This window comes from Cibotium barometz, chromosome 36 (genome assembly GCF_041138505.1).
Source record: "Cibotium barometz isolate CiBa-2024 chromosome 36, ASM4113850v1, whole genome shotgun sequence".
Lineage (NCBI taxonomy): Eukaryota > Viridiplantae > Streptophyta > Polypodiopsida > Cyatheales > Cibotiaceae > Cibotium > Cibotium barometz.
The window spans coordinates 34,354,787-34,379,064 of record NC_141081.1 but is presented as its reverse complement, the minus strand read 5'-3'; the positions used below and the strand labels follow the sequence as shown (position 1 = coordinate 34,379,064).

At 51.9% G+C, this 24,278-nt stretch overlaps 2 protein-coding genes across 6 annotated transcripts in view; one reads left to right on the top strand and one right to left on the bottom strand.

Annotated features, from left to right (window-relative positions):
* LOC147617845 (DNA-directed RNA polymerase IV subunit 1-like) overlaps window positions 1-24,278 on the bottom strand; it is a 158,296-nt gene that overhangs the window by 48,968 nt on the left and 85,050 nt on the right. For 4 of the 5 annotated variants that reach the window (XM_086776104.1, XM_086776105.1, XM_086776107.1 and 1 more), the window contains 3 exons: window positions 2,560-2,861; window positions 2,227-2,400; window positions 1,934-2,077 (listed from right to left, as the gene is read on the bottom strand). In XM_086776104.1, coding sequence (XP_086632230.1) covers window positions 1,934-2,077; window positions 2,227-2,400; window positions 2,560-2,861 — 620 coding nt within the window. The remainder of the gene's footprint in view (window positions 1-1,933; window positions 2,078-2,226; window positions 2,401-2,559; window positions 2,862-24,278) is intronic. The other variant, XM_086776108.1, reaches the window with a different exon arrangement.
* Window positions 7,002-19,415, top strand: LOC147617846 (uncharacterized). The gene is made up of 2 exons (XM_086775379.1): window positions 7,002-8,137; window positions 19,405-19,415. Exons 1-2 carry the CDS (start codon window positions 7,363-7,365, stop codon window positions 19,413-19,415), a joined length of 786 nt encoding a protein of 261 aa, XP_086631505.1. The 5' UTR covers window positions 7,002-7,362.

Below are 24,278 nucleotides of genomic sequence, written 5' to 3'. Positions count from 1 at the left end.
CATGTTTATCCTGGCTCCCCTCATCTTTGCCTCTGTTCCTTGTGAGCGACTGCCCCTCTTCTTGCTGCAGTCACTTGGTTCAAAACAGGCCGCCGCCTTTGCTGTTGGCCGCCGCTTAGCTGGGTGCTGCCCCTGCTCTTGGTAGTCGACCTGCTGCTGTAGCAGCCCAACAACTAGCTTCTGTCCTCTAGTATTGCACATGCAGCTCGTCATATCAGTAAGCAACCCGCCGGCAGCCTGAATTTTCTGTCCGCCCACTTTCTTGCTGTCCACCCTGTTCAGGCTCATACAGCCCGCTGTACTGTTGCTGCTCTCTTGGCTGCCTTCTTCATCGACTCGTGCTTCTCAAAAGCTTACCTGACACCTATGCTACTCTTGTCACTACCTTCAAGTATCACAATAATCCTACTCTTGAAGGTATCATCAATGCTCTCCAAGAAGAGGAAAGAACAAAACAACAAAAGGTAACTGACACTGCATTTTTAGCAAAGAAAGGAGGTTCTAAGGTAAGAAAGCCTTGCACCCATTGTGGAAAAACTAATCATATGGAGAAGGACTGTTTCAAGGCTCATCCATGTACCATTTGTGGCCATTTCTCAGGTCACACTGGGAAAGCTATAACATCACTACATTGATTCAAGAGAGATTTTGGCACAGACTTTGGCACTTATACATGAGAAGCCATCTCTCTCAGTTCTTTTGGTTATTCTTACACGGTGGCCTTCCCACTAATCAGTGAAGGGCTGATTTTGGAGTAGACCCCGCTTGCCCTACATGCCAAGTAGCTTCTAAGACAATGCAACTTTGTATTTGAGGGTATAGAGCTTCTCAGAGGATTTGGGGATCTATAGCTCAGCTTATGTGCAGATTGAGGAGAGAGACCATTTATGTTACTTGGGTCTCTATTGCTTGGCTCACTCAATCTGGTCCACAAATTTTATTTTATTTTATTTTTTTTTTCAGAAAGAGACTTCTATTAAGTATGAGAAAAACATACAACAATCACAGCTATAAGCCAGAAGAGAATAGAATCACCCCAATATGTAAGGTGGTTTCAACCACTCAGGAGCATCATGATGCCATGTAAGACATGTGGTACTAGAGGAAAAGAAGATGCCATGGTCCCATTCCCACATAAATCTGGTCCACAAATATTTTTTGAGGGCAGGGATCAAGACAATTCCATAATGATATGCAGAGGTGTGGCCCAACACCACATGATGCTATAGGATATTCCTCATACCCAGTATAGACCACCTCTCCAGAGGATTGATACTACTTGGGAGCTCATTGCTAGTATCACACTCAGATATACAACACTCAGTGCATTTGTACTATATGGGGAGATATTATTCACACTCTTATGGCCGCATGGGCTCGTTTACAGGGACCTTCCGAATTTGCGCATGATGTGAAACACACTGTTTTCATAAGGGAGTGGGATCAAGGGGTCTTTTTCTCAATGACCCGCATAGGACTCCGTAGGCACCTTTGTGCCCCGTATTGGTTGAGATCAACCTACATTCTGGGATGAGGTTTTGATTTGCTCAGGATTCCAGCCGTGATTTTGTAAGGTTTATTCATACTTAAAAGAAGTCTCCTTTTTAAAAAATAAAAATAAATCTTGGTCTTGTATATTTTTTCATACTTATGGAAGTCTCTTTTCCGGAAAAAAAAAAGTTGTATCCACAAATTTATTATCTTAAAGATTGCTAGCTTCAAAATCGTTAAGAATGTGTGCCACATTTAACGCCAAATCTAGTGCATTAAGAGTCTCTATATGTATAACAAGCCTACATCTTTGCAAGGATAGCAACACCAAAGAGATTATCCTCATAGATCATCTAAGGTTTCTAGGCTTTAAGCCTACCAGAAAAACAGCACACAATGTGCAACGTTGAACAGATAACTTCAATAATGTAACAACTCTTACCTGAGATGTCGGGGACCATACTAGATCAAAGAAATCGTCATCTCCCATACCATCAAATTTTCCCCAAACTAGTGAGGCTAGCAACCCAGATAACCTCTCAGTTTTTCTTCTCCTCGCTGCATCGAAAAAAACGCCTTTTGGATTCTGTATTAGAAAATAAAAATAATGAGACAATACCGTCCTCATGGTTTTCTCCCATATGACTCCATTACTACACAATTTTTGCTTCATTTGGTAACAGTCTAATCCAGGTTAAATTACAACAATTTTAACAAAATTTTCAAAAAGCATACCGCAAATGAACCTTCCGTGAAGGGTGCAGAAATTGCCATCTCCTTATTCCAACATTTCATACCATTCGCATTAAGGGCCAGCACTTTTCCGGTATGAGTCATATAATCCGAGATGAGGGAGAGGTGTCTATTACGGACTTTTTTACCCATCCCCTGAACACAAAGTTGAAGCCTCTGCATTGATTCGTTGTTCATCTCTCATAAGATATCATGCTTTGATTGTTTCACCAAAAAACTGAAATGTCTCTCATGTAGTTAACTATTTCTATGTCTAACCTCATAAATAAGCTCTGAAATGTCTCTCATATAGTTAACCATCTCTCTATGTCCTACCTTATAAATAAGCTGTCTTGCAGCCTCAATACCAAGTGAGCAGCAGACTTCAGGGATGCTATATGGTCCACTTCTTTTCCAATCAATCAAATCCATTATTCCACAGCAAGATTCTTTGACAATGCCCCATGTTCTACCCCTTTTGGACACAGTTTCAGTAGAGACTTCCACCACAAGCTCTCCAGTAGGCTGGTTTTCTGTACTAGCATGCACAAGATTCTGCCGAGAATTTCCTCCCATACTGCATGATGGCTGATCAAATTCCTTCCATTGGATGATGGCTGACTTGATTTTTGGCGATCCTATCACAAAACACATGGGACTAATGAATTAATGCACTGTATAGATCCTAAGAACAGTGTTATTATTGTGTTACCAAAACAACTCAGAGAATTATTTCATTATCAATCTTGACTTGAACCCTGGATGTGCTCACTTGAGTCGATTCCTTAAATTTGGATTTTAATCTAATGGGTAGAAGGAATTATTTACTCAGCAGTTTTTTTTTTTCCGAGAAAAGATCCTTTCATTAGTTATATAAAAACGCCCGTAGGGCTACAAAAGATCTCTCCTGCTCCTAAGAGAGATAGAGCAGCGAATACATCATGGCAGCCCGGGAGACTCTCCCTAGGTGCTGCAAAATACAAGCATCAGTACAAAGAACTGAGCGGCTAAATCATACAATAGGGGGGGGGAAGAGCCAAACAGGTGGCCTGTAGTGCCAACGGGGGGATCCCGTGTGTAAGGTGTAGAAAGGGCCACAGCGCCAAGTGGTGTGAAAGGCCTGGCGCCGTAAGATCGCCTCATCCGAGTCTCCCCGGATGCAGTCGTACTGTCCTCGCAGGGTGTGGATCAACTCCTGCCAAATCCCCCGTACAGTCTCTGCTGGTGGCTCCAATCTCCCCTCAAAGGCCGTAAAGCACCGGGCCCTCCAGGTGAACCAGATGGTGAGGCTGCTGAGGAGCTCCCATCGTAAATCCCTCTCCTGTGTCCAGCTGGGGCGGACGAGAAATCCGGTGCCGTAACCAGGCGAGGCTGGCCCCTAATAAATCTGATGGCCTGACTGCCCTGCTCCATCTCATAGCCCATAGCAGGCCCTGACGAAGTCGACCAAGCAGCGGCACCCCACGTAAACATACCCTCTGGAGAGAGAGGGGCCAGAATACGCAGCATCCGCAGCCAAATCTGCTGTGCCTGAGGGCAGTCCCAAAGGCAATGTCTCTGTGTCTCCATAGGATGGCCGCATCGGACGCAGGCCGCCGGAAGACCGCTGTAAACAAGCCAAGTGCCAACTGCTGAGCCCCTGTGGGCGACCAGCCACTGAAAAGCCGAGATCTTGCGGGCCTGCCGACTAGCCCAAAGCCGAGCCCAGAAATCCTCCAGGAACTCCTGTGAGAGTCCCTGTAGTCGCCAATGCCCCGCTGCCGCTGGAGAAACCGTCCTCCTCGCCGTCAAAATATGCCGCCCCAGCCGAACAGTATACTGGAAAAAGGTGATCTCTGTGGCCTCAAGGGATGCATAAGGATCATGCCACTCGTACTCCCCGGGGTCCCACTGTAGCCGGGCCAAGAGGCGCGCTGCATATGCCCATATGCGCCAATCCGGGAGCACATCAGCAGGGTCGGGGTCAATATGCCACTTCCGAGAAGCGGCGGCCACTACCCGAATCCTCTGAAAGGTGCACTCTGCAACCAAAGGCGACTCCACCTCCACTCTCTGGAGTCTGCCCTCATCCTGAATCTCATAGTAGAGGCATCTGCCATCCTCAGTGCTAGCTCTGACAGCAATCAGGATCTCCAACTGTGTAAAGGCTCCCATCCACCGTGGGGCCACTGGCTCGAGAGGCGTGAACCACTCCTCTGTGAGTGCCTCCTGTATATCATCCCTCATAATCAACCCCCCTCTGAAGTGACTCAGCCTCTCCACCTGGATCTCCTCTGGTAGACTGCAGAAAGCCTGCCAGTCTCCAAAACTACGAGCTGGGCCTGCCGCTAAAGGTCCCCAGGCTAGACGAGGCCGAGAACCCAGCATATGACCCTGCTCCGAGCGAACCGCTGGGCTCCAGATGAGCGGCTGTCTGGCCCGCTCCTCAACACAAGAAGGAGGCCGCTGAGAGAGCCCCGGTCTCAGCAGCTCCCAAGCTCTCAGGATACTCAAAGCAAATCTGTCCTCCCATCCTCTACTGAGGCCTGTCCTCCTCATCTCTATGAAGATCCAGCGAATCTCTGGTGCCCAAGTAACCCCTGCTGGGGGCGCCCGAGCCTGCAGCAGTCGCTGCAAGAGAAGCTCTTTCCAAGGCTCAGCGCCGCCTGGAAGCAACCCCCGAACAATAAGCTTCCCCAATAAGGCTCTACTCTGATCGACTGGATCTATAATGCCCAAACCGCCCTGAGCCAGCGGAAGTGTAATAACTGCCCATGCAACCTTTGCCCGAGCTGGCTGACCGTCCCTCCCGGACCACAGAAAGTTCCTGATCAGCCTCTATACCTGGCTGATGCAAGAGCTCGAGAAAATCCAGCAAGACATAATGTACCACATGGTCGCTAATAGCACCTGATTTGCCACCACCACCCTCCCAGCCAAGGATAGTCGAGCTGTACTCCAATACAATAGCTTCTTCTGAATGCTCAGAAGAAGCGGGGCAATTTGCTGCTCAGGTGACAAATCTAGGCCAATCTGGCATCCCAAATACCGCACTGCTGTGCCTGGAGGAATCCATCTAAAACCGGGGTCCGGGCTCCATGCCGGAGTGGGAGCACTACTGATCCAAAAGGCCACTGTCTTGCGCCAATTGATCAGTGCTCCCGAAGCTGCACTAAAAACCTGGAGCGACTGCTCAGCCCGAATAAGATTGGCCTCATGGCCATGCAAAAATAAGCCCGTGTCGTCTGCAAACTCAGCATCAAGCAGGTCCTCCCCCCGGACTGGGAGCTGCAGTCCTCTCAAACCAACCTCTTCTGCCGTCAAATACATACTCATAGCCTCCGCAAAGAAGAGAAAAAGGAAAGGGGCGAGAGGACACCCCCGACGGACTGATCTGGTCAGCTCAAAACTCGGCCCCCGTCCTCCTGCAATCAGCACCTGGCTGCGAGCTGTGGAATACAGAGCTGCCACCCCTCTGATCCATCCTGGCTCAAAGCCCAGGCGAAGCATAGTGCCCTCTAAGAAACCCCAATCAACTCTATCGTATGCCTTCTCAAAATCGAGAAGCATCACGACCAAGTCCTCGCCAAGAAGACAAATTGATTGAAACTTTAAGACGTCTCGCTGAAGCTCCCGCCTGCCTCTCCCTGCTCGCGCTGTTGCACTGCGCCCTTCACCTTCCCGGCCTGTTCGCCCCCTCGTTTCCTCCTCGCTTCCTCCTTCTCCGCCTCCCTGCATTGCCCGCCGCCAGCATTGCCTTCTTTGACCCCCGCCGCCTGTCTTTTAGCCCCCCCGTCTACATCCGCTGCTGCGCCCCCCCATTCCGCCTGCCGCTGCTGCCCATAGCTTTGCTCGCCGCCCTCCTCTCCCCTTACGCCTCCCCCCCCTTGTCTTCGCGCCCTCCTCCTCTCTGCAGCGGCATTCCCCCCCCCCCTTCGCCAGTTGGTCTTTTTCCGCCCGGGTCTTTTTCCGCCCATCCCTCTTGCGCGCAGCCCCCTGCCCCTCCCCCCCCCCCCCCTTTTTTTTTTTAAAGGTTTTATCTCTTTCGCCTCTTCCCCCCCCCCCCCTCCCTCCTTTTCTTGCTTCCGCCCCCTGGGGGTTTTGATTTCTTTTTTCGCTCCGTATTCCGCCTCTCTGGGTGCAACTCGTTTCCAGCAGGTTCCCGCCTTCGCCGCAGCTTCAGACTCTGATGGAGGCTCCTCCCGCCCCGCCTCAGAGGGACTCATCAGCAGCCCCCTCGCCCGCCCCTGAGGTCACCCCCATCAGGCTTTCTCTTTCGCCGGAAGAGGAAGCGAGCCTCACCGCAGAGCTGGAACGCCTCCAGGCTCATTCCACCATCTGCCGTATAGTCGGCACTCACCCCAGCAGAGGGGAGATCAGGGATCTTCTTCAGGCTCGCCTTCTTGCAGATGTGGGCAAGATCCTGGATGTACAGCTCCTGGGCCGGGGCCATTATCAGATCGAGTTCGAGGCCGCCCAAAGCGTTGCCAAGGTCCTTGCCATGAGTCCTTTGGACATCAGGGGTGCTCGGGCTTTCTTCAGACCTTGGCAGCATGGATTTGACCGAGCAACGGCGGAGCAGGGAGAGCGCCTCTTCCATATTACAGTTTGTTTCCCTCGTCTCCGCCGGGAGTATCTTCCGCTCCTCTCCAGGCTCGGAGCATTGGTGGGCTCGGTACTAGAGACGGGCCCCTCAGCAGCTTCAGTGGTGGCCAGAGCAGCTGGGCTACCTTCGGTCAGAGTGTTGGTGTCTGACATCTCCTCCCTTCCTAAGGTCATTCAGCTACCTAGGATAGGGGGGGGTGGATAGATCAGAGAGTGGAGTTCTCGGGGCTCCCGAACCAGTGCTTCATTTGCAGGCAGGTCGGTCATCTGGCCAAGGCCTGCCCTCGCAGGAGACCTCGACCCTCACCACAGCAGCAGGCTACTGATGGCCCGCCCACAGATTCGGCTCGGCAGGCTGCCTCAGGGACGCCTGCTCAGGCCACAGAGACCTCGGACTGGCAGCCTGGACAGGGGCGCCGCCGAGGGAGACAGCCACAACAGCACGCCCAGAGACCGCTGCAGCAGCAGCCACAGTCTCAGCCTCACTGGGTTCCCGTGAGGAACAGCTTTGCTCCCCTTCAGGAGGAGACCCCTGCAGCGACCGAGGACCAGGAGATGCCAGCTCCCCCTCCTTCACCCCCCCCACCCCCGTCCCCTCCCACCGCCTCGCTTCCACCTTCGCCTCCTCCCGCCCCCGCTCCGGTTTCGGCAGCGGCTCCCTCTCCACCTCCTTCGCCTCCCCCTCCTCCCCCTCCGCCCGCCTCACCTTCCCGGGAGACCCTGGCAGTTTCCTGGCGCTCACCTGCAGTCCGGAGAGCGCTGAGCACTGACCTCGCTCGAGTATCACAGAGGAGACCTATGCCGATTAGGGCCTCACGGATTTCATCTATCCGCAGTCGGCTGAGTCGCCTTGGCATTAGACAGCGCTCGGAGGCCTTTGATTATTCCTTTACACGCCTTTTTGGAGCAGAGGGCCCCCATGAGCCAGCGCCCATTCGAGTCCATGTAGTGATACCTCCGGCCCGCGGGGAGGAGGCACTAGACTCAGCGGTGGCCTTCTCGTTCCCTCTATGTGGACCTTGTGATCGGGAGTGGACTCTAGAGCTCGCTCTCAGCACTTTGAAGACTCAGGCAGTTGAGTTTTCTCACCACATGAGCGATCTGGAGGTGACAGATGTGATAGGCCGACTTTGGGAGTTGGCTCATTTTTTCTTGGATCCCGGGAGTGTGGATACCTCAGGGATTCGGCATTTGGTCGTGCGCATAGTGGCAGACTTGGCACGCGACCCTGGATACGTGAGTATACACGAGGTTTCTCTGTCAGAGCAGGAGGCAGTCGCCATGGGCCACAGCCACTGGCACCTGATCCGGGATTCTTGCATTACACCGGGTGGGCAGATTCGCAGCCGTTCGGATGGGGACTACTCTCCATCCAAGCCGCTTGCGAAGGCCCGCCGCACGGCTGAGACAGCATCCACCTCAGCAGGGCATCCATGAGGATCATCTCATGGAATGTACAGGGCCTTGGCGGAGCACGCTTTATACGCTATCGAGGTTGCTTGAGGCAGGAGCTTCAGAGATGCCTGGTTGGTGGCAGCATTGACATTTTGATGATGCAGGAGCACCACTTGGGTGAGAGCAGGATCCGGAGATATGGTTCGGTGATGCCTGGTAGATGGGACACTTTTTGGTCTGCAGGGTTTGGTCCTTTGGGTGGACAGGGAGGAGTATGCATGGTTATTGCAGATGTATGGCGGCAGGCCATTGTGGATCGAGGGATCATTGTGCCTGGTAGAGCACAGTATGTCATTCTGAGGATGCATGATGAGCTATTGGGTGTGCTCGACATCTATGCGCCCAATCATGCTAGTGCCAGAGCAGAGTTCTGGACTCAGGTTACAGATGCATTGCCAGAGGCCGCACATTGGTGTGTTGGGGGAGACTTCAACATGCTTGAGGACCCGGCAGATAGGGTGGGAGGCAGTCATGTTACAGTGCACGGCACGGAGCTTTTAGCTTGGGACCGGTTTTGCATGTCACTGAGGATCACTGATGCATGGCAGCATGGGGCTTTCTCCCGGTCTCAGGACAGTCTTAGTTTCTCTCGGTCGGATCGCCGGCAGGGAGGGACTAATCTATCACACAGATTGATCGCTTTTATGTGGGCGATTGGTTAGGGGAGCGAGGGGGCTCCGTCGGCATTCTCGCTGGCACCTCATTTTCAGATCATGCGCCAGTTATATTGACATTGGAGGAGGGGACACGGGAGCCCAGCTTGCAGTTGAGGATCCCAGAGAGGGTACTTGCAGATCCCAGTCTCGCTGAGGATATTGAGAGGATTTGGCATGATAGTCAGTGTTCTGACCAGGATGCAGCGGGCCAGTGTGCCCAGGGACTCACTGATCTTAGCTCTTTTCTGCACGCTGCAGCTTTGACACGACTGGGAGAGATTCGCGAGCGGGAGCAACGGCTGAGACGCAGCCTTGCTTCGCTACAGCGCCTTCAGGAGCAGCAGCCTGCATGTGAGTGGGTGGCGTCCCAGTGGAGCCAGGCACGCCAGGAGGTTAGAGATGTAGAGGAGCAGAGACATGAGTTTTACTATCGTCGTCAAGCCTCTCAGTGGACGCAGCTTGGTGATAGAGTGACTGGGGAGTTTTTTGAGATCACTGGACCCCGGCATGCGCGAGCAGGAGTCCGCCAGCTTGGTAGACCGGATGGATCGGTAGCTACTGAGCTCGGGGAGATCAGAGACATTGCCACTGCTTTTTATAGTGACCTGCTTTCAGCGGAGCCAGCCACTGAGGATCGAGATGTTTGCAGACAGACTGTGTGGGCCCATGTGCAGAGGAGGGTCACAGACCATATGCGTACAGTTCTAGGTGCACCTCTGTCAGAGATTGAGCTTGCCGAGTACTTGAGGGTCCTGCCGCGACATAGTTGCCCAGGGGAGGACGGACTGACGCTGGCCTTTTTTATGCGCTATTGGGACCTTTTGGGGCCAGGCCTCCGCAGGGGCTTTCAGCATGTTTTGGACACTGGGGTGATGCCGCAGAGCTTTTCAGAGGGCTTGATCTATCTTATCCCCATGGGGGAGGGAGTATCAGATGACATTCGGCATTGGAGGCCTATTACGATCCTCAATACTATCTACAAGGTCTTGGCAAAGGCCTTGAGTTTGAGGATCCAGCCCTTCCTGGGGGAGTTGATTCATGCTACTCAGACAGGATTTGTCAAGGAGCGGAGTATCCTTGACAACATCTTTACTTTCTGGGACGCGACGGCCCGAGCTAGATTTCTTGGCGAGGACTTGGTCGTGATGCTTCTTGATTTTGAGAAGGCATACGATAGAGTTGATTGGGGATTCTTAGAGGGCACTATGCTTCGCCTGGGCTTTGAGCCAGGATGGATCAGAGGGGTGGCAGCTTTGTATTCCACAGCTCGCAGCCAGGTGCTGATTGCAGGAGGACGGGGGCCGAGTTTTGAGCTGACCAGATCAGTCCGTCAGGGGTGTCCTCTCGCCCCTTTCCTTTTTCTCTTCTTTGCGGAGGCTATGAGTATGTATCTGACGGCAGAGGAGGTTGGTTTGAGAGGACTTCAGCTCCCAGTCCGGGGGGAGGATTTGCTTGATGCTGAGTTTGCAGACGACACGGGCTTATTTTTGCATGGCCAAGAGGCCAATCTTATTCGGGGCTGAGCAGTCGCTCCAGGTTTTTAGTGCAGCTTCCGGAGCATTGATCAATTGGCGCAAGACAGTGGCCTTTTGGATCAGTAGTGCTCCCACTCCGGCATGGAGCCCGGACCCCGGTTTTAGATGGATTCCTCCAGGCACAGCAGTGAGGTATTTGGGATGCCAGATTGGCCTCGATTTGTCACCTGAGCAGCAGATTGCCCCGCTTCTTCTGAGCATTCGGAAGAAGCTATTGTATTGGAGTACAGCTCGACTATCCTTGGCTGGGAGGGTGGTGGTGGCAAATCAGGTGCTGTTAGCGACCATGTGGTACATTACGTCTTGCTGGATTTTCTCGAGCTCTTGCATCAGCCAGGTACAGAGGCTGATCAGGAACTTTCTGTGGTCTGGGCGGGACGGTCAGCCAGCTCGGGCAAAGGTTGCATGGGCAGTTATTTCACTTCCGCTGGCTCAGGGCGGTTTGGGCATTATAGATCCAGTCGATCAGAGTAGAGCCTTATTGGGGAAGCTTATTGTTCGGGGGTTACTTCCAGGCGCTGAGCCTTGGAAAGAGCTCCTCTTGCAGCGACTGCAGGCTCGGGCGCCCCCTGCAGGGGGTACTTGGGCACCAGAGATTCGCTGGATCTTCATAGAGATGAGGAGGACAGGCCTCAGTAGAGGATGGGAGGACAGATTTGCTTTGAGTATCCTGAGAGCTTGGGAGCTGCTGAGACCGGGGCTCTCTCAGCGGCCTCCTTCTTGTGTTGAGGAGCGGGCCAGGCAGCCGCTCATCTGGAGCCCAGCGGTTCGTACGGAGCAGGGTCATATGCTGGGTTTCTCGGCCTCGTCTAGCCTGGGGACCTTTAGCGGCAGGCCCAGCTCGTAGTTTTGGAGACTGGCAGGCTTTCTGCAGTCTACCAGAGGAGATCCAGGTGGAGAGGCTGAGTCACTTCAGAGGGGGGTTGATTATGAGGGATGATATTCAGGAGGCACTTACAGAGGAGTGGTTCACACCTCTCGAGCCAGTGGCCCCACGGTGGATGGGAGCCTTTACGCAGTTGGAGATCCTGATTGCTGTCAGAGCTAGCACTGAGGATGGCAGATGCCTCTACTATGAGATTCAGGATGAGGGCAGACTCCAGAGAGTGGAGGTGGAGTCGCCTTTGGTTGCAGAGTGCACCTTCCAGAGGATTCGGGTAGTGGCTGCCGCTTCTCGGAAGTGGCATATTGACCCCGACCCTGCTGATGTGCTCCCGGATTGGCGCATATGGGCATATGCAGCGTGCCCCTTGGCCCGGCTACAGTGGGACCCCGGGGAGTACGAGTGGCATGATCCTTATGCATCCCTTGAGGCCACAGAGATCACCTTTTTCCAGTATACTGTTCGGCTGGGACGGCATATTTTGACGGCGAGGAGGACGGTTTCTCCAGCGGCAGCGGGGCATTGGCGACTACAGGGACTCTCACAGGAGTTCCTGGAGGATTTCTGGGCTCGGCTTTGGGCTAGTCGGCAGGCCCGCAGGATCTCGGCTTTTCAGTGGCTGGTCGCCCACAGGGGCTCAGCAGTTGGCACTTGGCTTGTTTACAGCGGTCTTCCGGCGGCCTGCGTCCGATGCGGCCACCCTATGGAGACACAGAGACATTGCCTTTGGGACTGCCCTCAGGCACAGCAGATTTGGCTTCGGATACTGCGTATTCTGGCCCCCCTCTCTCCAGAGGGTATGTTTACGTGGGGTGCCGCTGCTTGGTCGACTTCGTCAGGGCCTGCTATGGGCTATGAGATGGAGCAGGGCAGTCAGGCCATCAAATTTATTAGGGGCCAGCCTCGCCTGGTTCCGGCACCGGATTTCTCGTCCGCCAGCTGGACACAGGAGAGGGATTTACGATGGGAGCTCCTCAGCAGCCTCACCATCTGGTTCACCTGGAGGGCCCGGTGCTTTACGGCCTTTGAGGGGAGATTAGAGCCACCAGCAGAGACTGTTCGGGGGATTTGGCAGGAGTTGATCCACACCCTGCGAGGACAGTACGACCGCATCCGAGGAGACTCGGATGAGGCGATCTTACGGCGCCAGGCCTTTCACACCACTTGGCGCTGCGGCCCGTTCTACACCTTACACACGGGATCCCCCCGTTGGCACTACAGGCCACCTGTTTGGCTCTTCCCCCCCCCTATTGTATGATTTAGCCGCTCAGTTTTTTATACTGATGCTTGTATTTTGCAGCACCTAGGGAGAGTCTCCCGGGCTGCCATGATGTATTCACTGCTCTTCTCTTAGGAGCAGGAGAGATCTTTTGTAGCCCTTCGGGCGTTTTTATATAACTAATGAAAGGATCTTTTCTCGGAAAAAAAAAAAAAAAAAAGTCGTCGCCAAGAAATCTAGCTCGGGCCGTAGCCTCCCAGAAAGTAAAGATGTTGTCAAGGATACTGCGCTCCTTGACAAATCTTGTCTGAGTAGCATGAATCAACTCCCCGAGGAAGGGGTGGATCCTCAAACTCAAGGCCTTTGCTAAGACCTTGTAGACAGTATTGAGGATCGTAATAGACCTCCAATGCCGAATGTCATCTGATACTCCCTCCCCCTTGGGGATAAGATAGATCAAGCCCTCTGAAAAGCTCTGCGGCATCACCCCAGTGTCCAAAACATGCTGAAAGCCCCTGCGGAGGCCTGGCCCCAAAAGGTCCCAATAGCGCATAAAAAAGGCCGGCGTCAGTCCGTCCTCCCCTGGGCAACTATGTCGCGGCAGGACCCTCAAGGCCTCGGCAAGCTCAATCTCTGACAGAGGCGCACCTAGAACTGTACGCATATGGTCTGTGACCCTCCTCCGCACATGGGCCCACACAGTCTGTCTGCAAACATCTCGATCCTCAATGGCTGGCTCCGCTGAAAGCAGGTCACTATAAAATGCAGTAGCAATGGCTCTGATCTCCCCGAGCTCAGTAGCTACCGATCCATCCGGTCTACCAAGCTGGCGGACTCCTGCTCGCGCATGACGGGGTCCAGTGATCTCAAAAAACTCTCCAGTCACTCTATCACCAAGCTGCGTCCACTGAGAGGCCTGACGACGATAGTAAAACTCATGTCTCTGCTCCTCTACCTCTCTAACCTCCTGGCGTGCCTGGCTCAGCTGGGACGCCACCCACTCACATGCAGGCTGCTGCTCCTGAAGGCGCTGTAGCGAAGCAAGGCTGCGTCTCAGCCGTTGCTCCCGCTCGCGAATCTCTCCCAGTCGTGTCAAAGCTGCAGCGTGTAGAAAAGAGCTAAGATCAATGAGTCCCTGGGCACACTGGCCCGCTGCATCCTGGTCAGAGCACTGACTATCATGCCAGATCCTCTCAATGTCCTCAGCGAGACTGGGATCTGTAAGTACCCTCTCTGGGATCCTCAACTGCAAGCTGGGCTCCCGTGTCCCCTCCTCCAATGTCAATATAACTGGCGCATGATCTGAAAATGAGGTGCCAGCGAGAATGCCGACGGAGCCCCCTCGCTCCCCTAACCAGTCGCCCACATAAAAGCGATCAATCCGTGATAGATTAGTCCCTCCCTGCCGGCGATCCGACCGAGAGAAACTAAGACTGTCCTGAGACCGAGAGAAAGCCCCATGCTGCCATGCATCAGTGATCCTCAATGACATGCAAAACCGGTCCCAAGCTCCAAGCTCCGTGCCGTGCACTGTAACATGACTGCCTCCCACCCTATCTGCCGGGTCCTCAAGCATGTTGAAGTCTCCCCCAACACACCAATGTGCGGCCTCTGGCAATGCATCTGTAACCTGAGTCCAGAACTCTACTCCGGCACTAGCATGATTGGGCGCATAGATGTTGAGCACACCCAATAGCTCATCATGCATCCTCAGAATGACATACTGTGCTCTACCAGGCACAATGATCCCTCGATCCACAATGGCCTGCCGCCATACATCTGCAATAACCATGCATACTCCTCCCTGTCCACCCAAAGGACCAAACCCTGCAGACCAAAAAGTGTCCCATCTACCAGGCATCACCGAACCATATCTCCGGATCCTGCTCTCACCCAAGTGGTGCTCCTGCATCATCAAAATGTCAATGCTGCCACCAACCAGGCATCTCTGAAGCTCCTGCCTCAAGCAACCTCGATAGCGTATAAAGTGTGCTCCGCCAAGGCCCTGTACATTCCATGAGATGATCCTCATGGATGCCCTGCTGAGGTGGATGCCTCAGCCGTACGGCGGGCCTTCGCAAGCAGCTTGGATGAAGAGTAGTCCCCATCCGAACGGCTGCGAATCTGCCCACCCGGTGTACTGCAAGAATCCCGGATCAGGCGCCAGTGGCTGTGGCCCATGGCGACTGCCTCCTGCTCTGACAGAGCAACCTCATGTATACTCACATATCCAGGGTCGCGTGCCAAGTCTGCCACTATGCGCACGACCAAATGCCGAATCCCTGAGGTATCCACACTCCCGGGATCCAAGAAAAAATGAGCCAACTCCCAAAGTCGGCCTATCACATCTGTCACCTCCAGATCGCTCATGTGATGAGAAAACTCAACTGCCTGAGTCTTCAAAGTGCTGAGAGCGAGCTCTAGAGTCCACTCCCGGTCACAAGGTCCACATAGAGGGAACGAGAAGGCCACCGTTGAGTCTAGTGCCTCCTCCCCGCGGGCCGGAGGTATCACTACATGAACTCGGATGGGTGCTGGCTCATGGGGGCCCTCTGCTCCAAAAAGCCGTGTGAAGGAATAATCAAAAGCCTCCGAGCACTGTCTAATGCCAAGGCGACTCAGCCGACTGCGGATAGATGAAATCCGTGAGGCCCTAATCGGCATAGGTCTCCTCTGTGATGCTCGAGCGAGGTCAGTGCTTAGCGCTCTCCGGATTGCAGGTGAGCGCCAGGGAACTGCCAGGGCCTCCCGGGAAGGTGAGGCGGGCGGAGGGGGAGGAGGGGGAGGCGAGGGAGGTGGAGAGGGAGGCGCTGCCAAAACCGGAGCGGAGACGGGAGGAGGCGAAGGTGGAAGCGAGGCGGTGGGAGGGGACGGGGGTGGGGGGGGGTGAAGGAGGGGGTGCTGGCATCTCCTGGTCCTCAGTCGCTGCAGGGGTCTCCTCCTGAAGGGGAGCAAAGCTGTTCCTCACGGGAACCCAGTGAGGCTGAGACTGTGGCTGCTGCTGCAGCGGTCTCTGGGCGTGCTGCTGTAGCTGTCTCCCTTGCGGCGCCCCTGTCCAGGCTGCCACTCCGAGGTCTCTGTGGCCTGAGCAGGTGTCCCGGAGGCAGCCTGCCGAGCTGAATCTGTGGGCGGGCCATCAGTAGCCTGCTGCTGTGGTGAGGGTCGAGGTCTCCTGCGAGGGCAGGCCTTGGCCAGATGACCGACCTGCCTGCAAATGAAGCACTGGTTCGGGAGCCCCGAGAACTCCACTCTCTGATCTATCCACCCCCCCCTATCCTAGGTAGCTGAATGACCTTAGGAAGGGAGGAGATGTCAGACACCAACACTCTGACCGAAGGTAGCCCAGCTGCTCTGGCCACCACTGAAGCTGCTGAGGGGCCCGTCTCTAGTACCGAGCCCACCAATGCTCCGAGCCTGGAGAGGAGCGGAAGATACTCCCGACGGAGACCAGGGAAACAAACTGTAATATGGAAGAGGCGCTCTCCCTGCTCCGCCGCTGCTGGGTCAAATCCATGCTGCCAAGGTCTGAAGAAAGCCCGAGCATCCCTGATGTCCAGAGGACTCATGGCAAGGACCTTGGCAACGCTCTGAGCGGCCTCGAACTCGATCTGATAATGTCCCCGGCCCAGGAGCTGTACATCCAGGATCTTGCCCACATCTGCAAGAAGGCGAGCCTGAAGAAGATCCCTGATCTCCCCTCTGCTGGGGCGAGTGCCGACTATACGGCAGATGGTGGAATGAGCCTGAAGGCGTTCCACCTCTGCGGTGAGGCTCGCTTCCTCTTCCGGCGAAAGAGAAAGCCTGATGGGGATGTCCTCGGGGGCGGGCGAGCGGGGCTGCGGATGAGTCCCTCTGAGGCGGAGGCTTGAGGAGTCTCCATCAGAGTCTAAAGCTCAGGCGAAGGCGAGGCGAAATCGGAAATCCTGCAAGAAACGGGCTGCACACAAAGAGACGGAAGACCGGATGAAAAGGAAAAAACAAAACCCCCTGGGGGTGAAAAACAGCACGAAAGAGGAGAGAGGGGGCGAAAAAATCGAAGGAGAAGCCCTGGGGGGGGGGGGGGGGGGGGCGGCAGCAACGCGAAAGGGAGGGGGGGGCGGGGCGCTGCTGAAGGGAGGCGGGCGCGAATAGGCGAAGAGGGGGGGGCGAACAGGCGAAAAAGGGGTGGGGGCGAACAGGCGAAGAGGGGGGGGGGGGGCGAACAGGCGAAGAGGCTAGGAGGGGGGGGGACGAGATGGCGAGGAGGGGGGAGGCGCTGCAGCGAGGAAGGGGGGGGGCGCAAGCGGGCGCAAGAATACCACGATGACCTGCATATGGAGAAGCATGACACTCTCCCATAACCTTTTGGCGCAATTATTGGACCACACAAACACGATTTTGCATCAGCAGAAAACCATCTCGAATCGAATAAGATGGAATAGTGGTACCATCATTCAACTCAACCCAAATAAGCTGAAAATCTGTGTCCAAAGAATACATATCCCGCATCCTTAACAAGTCCTGATGAAAGGCGGTATTCACTGCATGCACTTGAGGCCTGCGTGACAAAGCATCCGCTACCAAATTATTCTTACCCAGAGTATGCAAAATCTGAAAATGAAACATGGACAAGAAATTTGCCCACCTTAGATGCTTTTCTGAGAGTTTAGGCTGTGTGAGAAAGTGTCGTAAACTCTGATGATCTATTTTAACCATAAATTCAGCCCCCAAAAGACAATGTTTCCATGTTTGTAGGGTATGAATAACGGCCAGTAACTCTTTCTCCATAAACCTGCAAATACAATTGTGCATGTTGCAAGCAGTGCTTTCAAAAGCCATTGCATGTCCCTCTTGATTCAAAACAGCGCCCAAACAATCTCCATAAACCTGCAAATACAATTGTGCATGTTGCAAGCAATGGCTTTCAAAAGCCATTGCATGTCCCTCTTGATTCAAAACAGCGCCCAAACAATCTCCACATTCATCACACTCAACCATAAAAGGTCTATGACAGTCTGGAATGATAAGAACAGCCCTAAGATTGCTGGTGTTCTTCAACTTTTGGAAAGCTGTCCCTTTTGAATCGGACCAACGGAATGCAACTTTCCTCTTCATTAAATCATGCAACGGAGAAGCCAAGAAAGCAAAGTGTCGAAAAAATCGACGATAGTAAGAACATAACCGATGAAGCTCCTGACTTGATGAACATTTTGAAGCTCTAGCTAGTCCATAATAGCTTGAATCTTTGCAGGGTCCATGCATACACCATCTTTTGAAACAATATGCCCTAAATAATGAATCTCTGACAAAAAGAATTATCTTCTTCCCATTGATGAAAGGCTTGTGTTTCCTATGTTTCCTAAGCTCTTCGAGAACAATGGCGAGATGTTCTTTATGCTCAGCGCCTCACTTTTTGAAAGATAATAATATCATCAAAGAAAGTTCCTATGAACTTGCGGTGAGGTCTAAAGATTCTCTCCATCATTCTATTGAAAGTGGCGAGAGAATTTGTAAGTCCAAATGGCACCACCAAATATTCATATAGCCCAAATGATGTTCTGAAAGCTATTTTGTGTACATCTTGAGGTACCACTCTAATCTAATGGTAACCACTCTTAAGATCAATGTGACTGAAACAAGCAGCTCCCTCAAGCTTGTCAGGAATATCATCCATTATAGGAATCGAAAGCCTGTTCTTGATGGTAATCTTGTTAAGGGCCCTGTGATCAACACACATTCTGTATGTCCCATCCTTTTTCTACACAAGCAAAACTGGAGAACAATAAGGCGAACTGGACCTAATCAACTCCTTCTCAAGCAGATCATTCACTTCAGTCATAATTTCCTCCTGTTGGGTAGCACTCACGAGAGCTACCACGAGGGTAACTCTCCAGGTAGGGAGTCAGCAAAAGAATCAGCATAATCACTTCAGAAATCAATCTTATCTTGATCTTCAGGATTTGCAGCATCATGCTTAACATTATCACGTATACAAAGACCGAGTAAGAACAAGCCAATTTCTTTATTTCCTTGGTAATAGAAATGTGGCTTACAACGGGTATGGTACTCCCAATAGTACCCGCATCAATAGAAACTTCCTACCTCTATGAGTAAACATAACTTTCTTCTCTTTTGTGCGAAATCTTCGGATCCAAACAATAATGCCATCGCATCCCAAGTATCACATCACATCCTGTAAGCGGGTGCTACCAGGAAGTCTTCATGATCCAAATATCCCTGAATATCTATGCGAAGCTTCTCGATCATGAGAGTGACTTTGACTTCCTTGCCCTCAAAGGCAGCATCTGCATGAAAGTACATGCCCAATTCCTTGGGCTTTAGCCCAAGAGTAGCAGCTATCTGAATGGATATAAAGTTATCTGTAGAGGCATTATCAAAAAGGAATAAAGTTGTTTGATCCTTTAACTTGCCCCAAGATTTGCATAAAATTTTACTCTTTGGCTCATGTGTAGCATTACCTTGACATTCGAATATAACATTCACACTGGGTTTTGCATCCGGCACATTATTCCTTTTGGCATTCTGGGGGCATTGAGATTTTATGTGATCTTTGCTCCCACATAAGAAGCACTTCCCCTCTCTCATGCAATAAAATGTGCTGTCTGGACATCTTAGGATCATCCTTTTTACCCCCCCCGGGCTTCTTTTCAGAGCCCCCTTTTGCATCCTTGGACTCATTGGGCATAAACTTAGGTGGCTGTCCACCCTTTTTGTACTCATTTCCAGCTCTAAATTTTCCCTTGTATGAGCTGAATTCTTGTATTTTTGATGCTCCCTTGCCATGTAGCTCCTCAGAAATAGTAGCTGAATATATGTGCTCCTATAAATTATTGTGGGGTTACACTGCAGGGCTCTTCTGAATTATTCGTTGGCAGCCCTGGACTCAAACTTTCTTTCTTCTTGTCCTCACTAATCGTCTTCATATGTGACCTTGAGAAGAATCCACCAAAGCTTTGGAACATATGAGGAAATGGACTCGCCTTCATCCTGTGTTAGCCAATACCATTCCTTTCGTCGTACATCCTTTTCGAAGTGAGAAGAAAGGAACTGATTGTAGAATTTCTCTTTGAAAGTACTCCATGTACGCGCAGTTGTCCTATCTAGAAGCTTGGACATCCACAAATCACTCGCAGTCTCTTTTAGATGCATACCCACATGCCCGAGCATAAATTTCTCTAAGAAGTCCTCAGTGCAAAAGGCTATTTCGAATTGCTTTGTGAATGCAAGTGCCTTGGTGGTATCTAGCTTTCCATTACAGCTCTTGAATTTGATGTCCTTGTCCCCGGACTTGAACTCTTTGGCCTTCTTACTGTGTCGAGCATCCCGACGCTCTAGAACATCATCCTCTTCGTTATGTCTATGATGGCAATGCTGCCCAGGTCTAGGGCTGATTTCCCGTGCCACTCCCTCCACTCTAGATGGAAACTCTAGGAGCAGGAGCATACCTAGAAGGTGGAGATATCATCGACAATGCATGAGGATCTTCAGCATCTCTCATATGGGCTGAAAACCCTTCATCATCCCCTCGAGCTACATGTCGATGTGCATCATCTCCTCGGGCTGCATGCCCTCTCACATCAGTTGCATGGGCTGCATGCCCCTCATAACATATATTCGTGCTGCATGCCCACCTAAATCACTTGCTCGGGCAACATACCCTCTCACATCACTAGTTCCGGCTGCTTGCCCTCTCACATCACTGGTTCGAGCTGCATTCCCTATCACATCATCATCAGAATGCATTCCCTATCACATCATCATCAGAATCCCCTTCATGGGATAGCCTGCAAGGTTGCCATGTGAAGTCCCACTTGCCCTATCATTGGAAACAACATCACCACGGCTTTTCAAATAAGCAATAGCCAACTCTTGAGGTTTGTCAATTCCCATCTGTTGGACAATTGCATCAAAAGTGACCACATCAGCCTTAACCTGAGACTTTGATTAAATAACCATTTGTATATCCGGGTCCCTTTGCAAAGCATGGAGCTCTTCAAGCTCATTCATCAAAGCATCAAGATCCTGCTAATGCTCAGCCCTAGTAGATAACGGTGGATCATTATCTTCCAAAGCCCCAACATGGTCCCTGTCTCTGTCCTCTTCCCGCATGCGGCAAATACGGGTGATAGAGTCCTCCACATAATGATTTGATTGGCTGGCCATGATGTGTTTACCAGATTTTTAGCAAGAAAAGAATTTCCGTGCATCGGAATCTCTCTCTACCAGCTTCCCAAGTATGATACTGAATTGACTCCAAGGGTGCAACAATGCCCCTACATAGCCAGGAGGACCACGAAGTCTTTCCACACGCTCACTGCCACTTAAACCAAAGATAACCTCTTTCGAGATGCGACAGTAAAACTAGGGCTACCTTAGAATCCCAACCTTCTCTCACGGATAATGACTCCTTACAGCCATATCTAGCATCATATAAGGCACAAGCGTTCTAGAAAGCCAAGCTCTGATACCAATGTAATGAAAGGGCAATTGTAACACGGAAACCTTATCAATCATGAACTACTGATTAAGCACATAAGCGTGCCAGATAAAAGAGAGAGATATCTACTCTGCACAGTACACCACACTAGGGGCCAGAAGATGGGCTGACACCCCCCCCCCCCCCCGCCCCCCCCCTCTTATGTTTAGATCACAAAAAAGGAGTTTGCTTCAAATACAACTTTGCGGGTGCCCACGGATTTGTTTCTTCCAGTATAATATGAAAATAAAACAAAGCATATGCTGAATTTGATTCAGTCCTCAGCACCAGAGCATTCCCGGCATAAAGCACATGTAGGACAACCATGGACAGCCAACAGCACTCCCACATCAGCCCGGGACAGCCCTGCATTTTCATCTTCCTCCTGTCTGGCTCATAGAGCAAGTCGACCATCCTTGAAGGGCTGTTTACAGCAGTCGACTAGCTCTCAGAAGCCACACGAGTCCGCCAGCCCTTCCCGCCTCCGGATGCCCTGACCAGCAGCTTCTTTTTGGGCTGTAAACAGTTGGCCAGCAGCAAAACACCCTCCAGATGGAGTGGCCTCACACTTGGGTGAATTCTATCATGGTAGGTTGCGGTAGATGGCTGTAGGAAGCTGTAAAACAGGTTGACCAGCTCTCCCATGCACAAAGAAAGCATGCGCCAGCCCCAAACTAGAGTTCTCCCCCCTTGATAGAGTTCCTCCAATAAAACTAGCTCAATCGTGTGCTTTTCTGGTCCATACGGGGGCACCTACTATCAGTTGGCTCAAAAAAAGTCCAGTGCCCACCTTTTGGCTCCCACATGTACTCAAATAATACTCCCAGTGTGTATCTTATAAGTTGTCCGGTCACTTATAAGTGAGTGAGAACCTGCACCATTATTATTAGTCGGGTTTTTAGGGACACTTACCACCTGCAAAACACATGTAGACCACCCGTTAGTCCCAAACATGTGTACACATACATGTCCACAAGGTGCCCAGGCATCCTCGGCCCCATGGAAAACACAGGCAGTAGTCTCAGGCATTGTCTAGGCAAACAAGACAAGTCATCCAAATATAAAATCAAAGTCATGCACACACATGACTGCAGCTAGACTGGAAGAAACACCCATCTCCTCAGTTGTATCACATAAAATGTCTAGGGCTTCATGATCCTTCCAGAATCTCCCCAAAACATAAATACAGAAGATCACCAAGATAGCTAGTCCCAAGGAAATCACTTCATGTCAGGCTCCATGAGCCATACATGTACACCATGCTAGGCCCCACAAGCCACACATGTACTATCATGTCAGGCTCCATGAGCCATACATGTACGGTCATGTTAGGCTCCAAATGCCATACAGACACACCATGTAAGGCTCCACAAGCCATACATGTATATCATGTCAGGCTCCATATGTCACACATGAACAATAGAAAACAGAAGCTATGAGGATTTTGCAACAGGAGCGCTCAGACTGCATATTCCCGGGCTCGAATAGAGTGGCACCACATGCAGACCGAGATTTGTGTCCATTTGGCGTGGCTTTGCCCCTGGACATATGAGTACTCTTCGTAAGTACAAACCCATTGGAGGGCAGTTCTGACAGTTTTGCCCCTCACTGATCTTAGTTATGCGGATTGTTTCATGCTACATTCAGTGTGTGGGAGGACCACATTGCTATCAGAGGGGAGGGGTCGTTAGAGAGGAGCTTCATAGAGCTGTAGTTGGTGGGCCCATCGATATTCTACTCCTTTAGGAGCATATCTTTCCGAGGGGCTTACCGGCCCGCTCTGGGAAGATCCTTGAGGGCAAGAGTCACACCTTTTGTCCTAGCTTTGGCCCCTCCAGGACCTAGGGTGGTGTATGCATTTTCATCATCGAGCAACTTCTACCTGCAGTGGTTGACTCAGGTACCATTGTCACTAGCAGGAGAAGACAGGTTTCCGGTTTCCTTATTTCTCCGACATTGGGATATCATGCAAGGCCGCTTCAAAGCTTTCCCCAATGAGATTATGATCATGGGAGCCATGCCGGAGAGATTGTCAAAGGGATTGATCCATTGATTCCCAATTAGGGTGCTGACAGATTGGAGATTCGACAGTGGAGGCCCCCATCTACAAAATTCTAGCCAAGGCCATCAACCCCAATGACTGCAGCCTTTCCTCCCTGATTTGATCCATGGCACGCAGACGAGTTTTGTCTAGGATCGGAGCATTTTGGAGAACATCTTAACTTTCTGGGAGGCGATCGCTTTCGCCACGTTAAGGCAACGGGATCTTATTGTTCTTCTTTTGGATGTTGAAAAAGCCTATGACGGGGTAGTCTGGGACTTTCTCGAGGGGACGTCGTGTCGGATGGGATTCCCTAAGGAGTGGGTCTTAGGCGTTTTTGGACTCTACGCGGCTTCACACAGCCAGGTTCTCATTCAGGGAGCCATAGCCAACAGATTTCCACTTTCTTGCTTGGTCTGGCAAGGCTGTCCATTGGCACCTTATCTATATTTTTGTTTGTTGCGGAGGCCATGAGCAGTTTTGCCTCTTCTTAGGAAGGAGGACTCTAGGGGCTGCGTCTTCCCATTTGCGTGCAAGAACAACATATCTTTCCAAAGATGTGAGGAATCTCCACCAAAGATTTGCCAAGGGGTGATAGAGATCTTATGCAGTGCATCTGGAGTGCAAATCCCTCCTCTCACAAGGGACCAGGAGAGACACTCCCGAACAACCCACGAGCTGGAAGAAAGAGGAGTTTCAACCCATGTGCGTCTGACACCGCCCACAAGCCTGTAACAAGAGATAGAGAGAGACAAACAATAGTCGGCTGTCTCTGTCCAGCAATGCCTCTCCTCACTGTTTCTCCTGCAACTTGCCACCCTCCACAAGAGAGAGAAACAATCCTGTCAGCCAGCAGTCCTGGCCACGTGCGGTCCAAAGCTGCACTTCTATCCAGCCAGCCGCCTAGAGAGAGAAGGAAAACGTGCAGCTGTAGCCGGCCAGTTACAAAGAGGAAAACGTGCAGCTGTAGCCGGCCAGTTACAAAGAGGAAAACGTCTGCTCTGCAGCCCCTGTGCACTGCCTGCCCAACCAGCGTACAGTCCACCCTGTTCTCTGTCCAGCCTTCGTACAGTCCAGCCCGCCTATGAACAGGAGAGAGAGAAAGTGTAAGAACTGCTGCAGCCGACCTGTCTGTATATGTCTTCAGGCCGACCAGCCTTTTCAAAAGTGTGAGAGCTCCAAAAGCACCCCCCCGCATGTAACTCC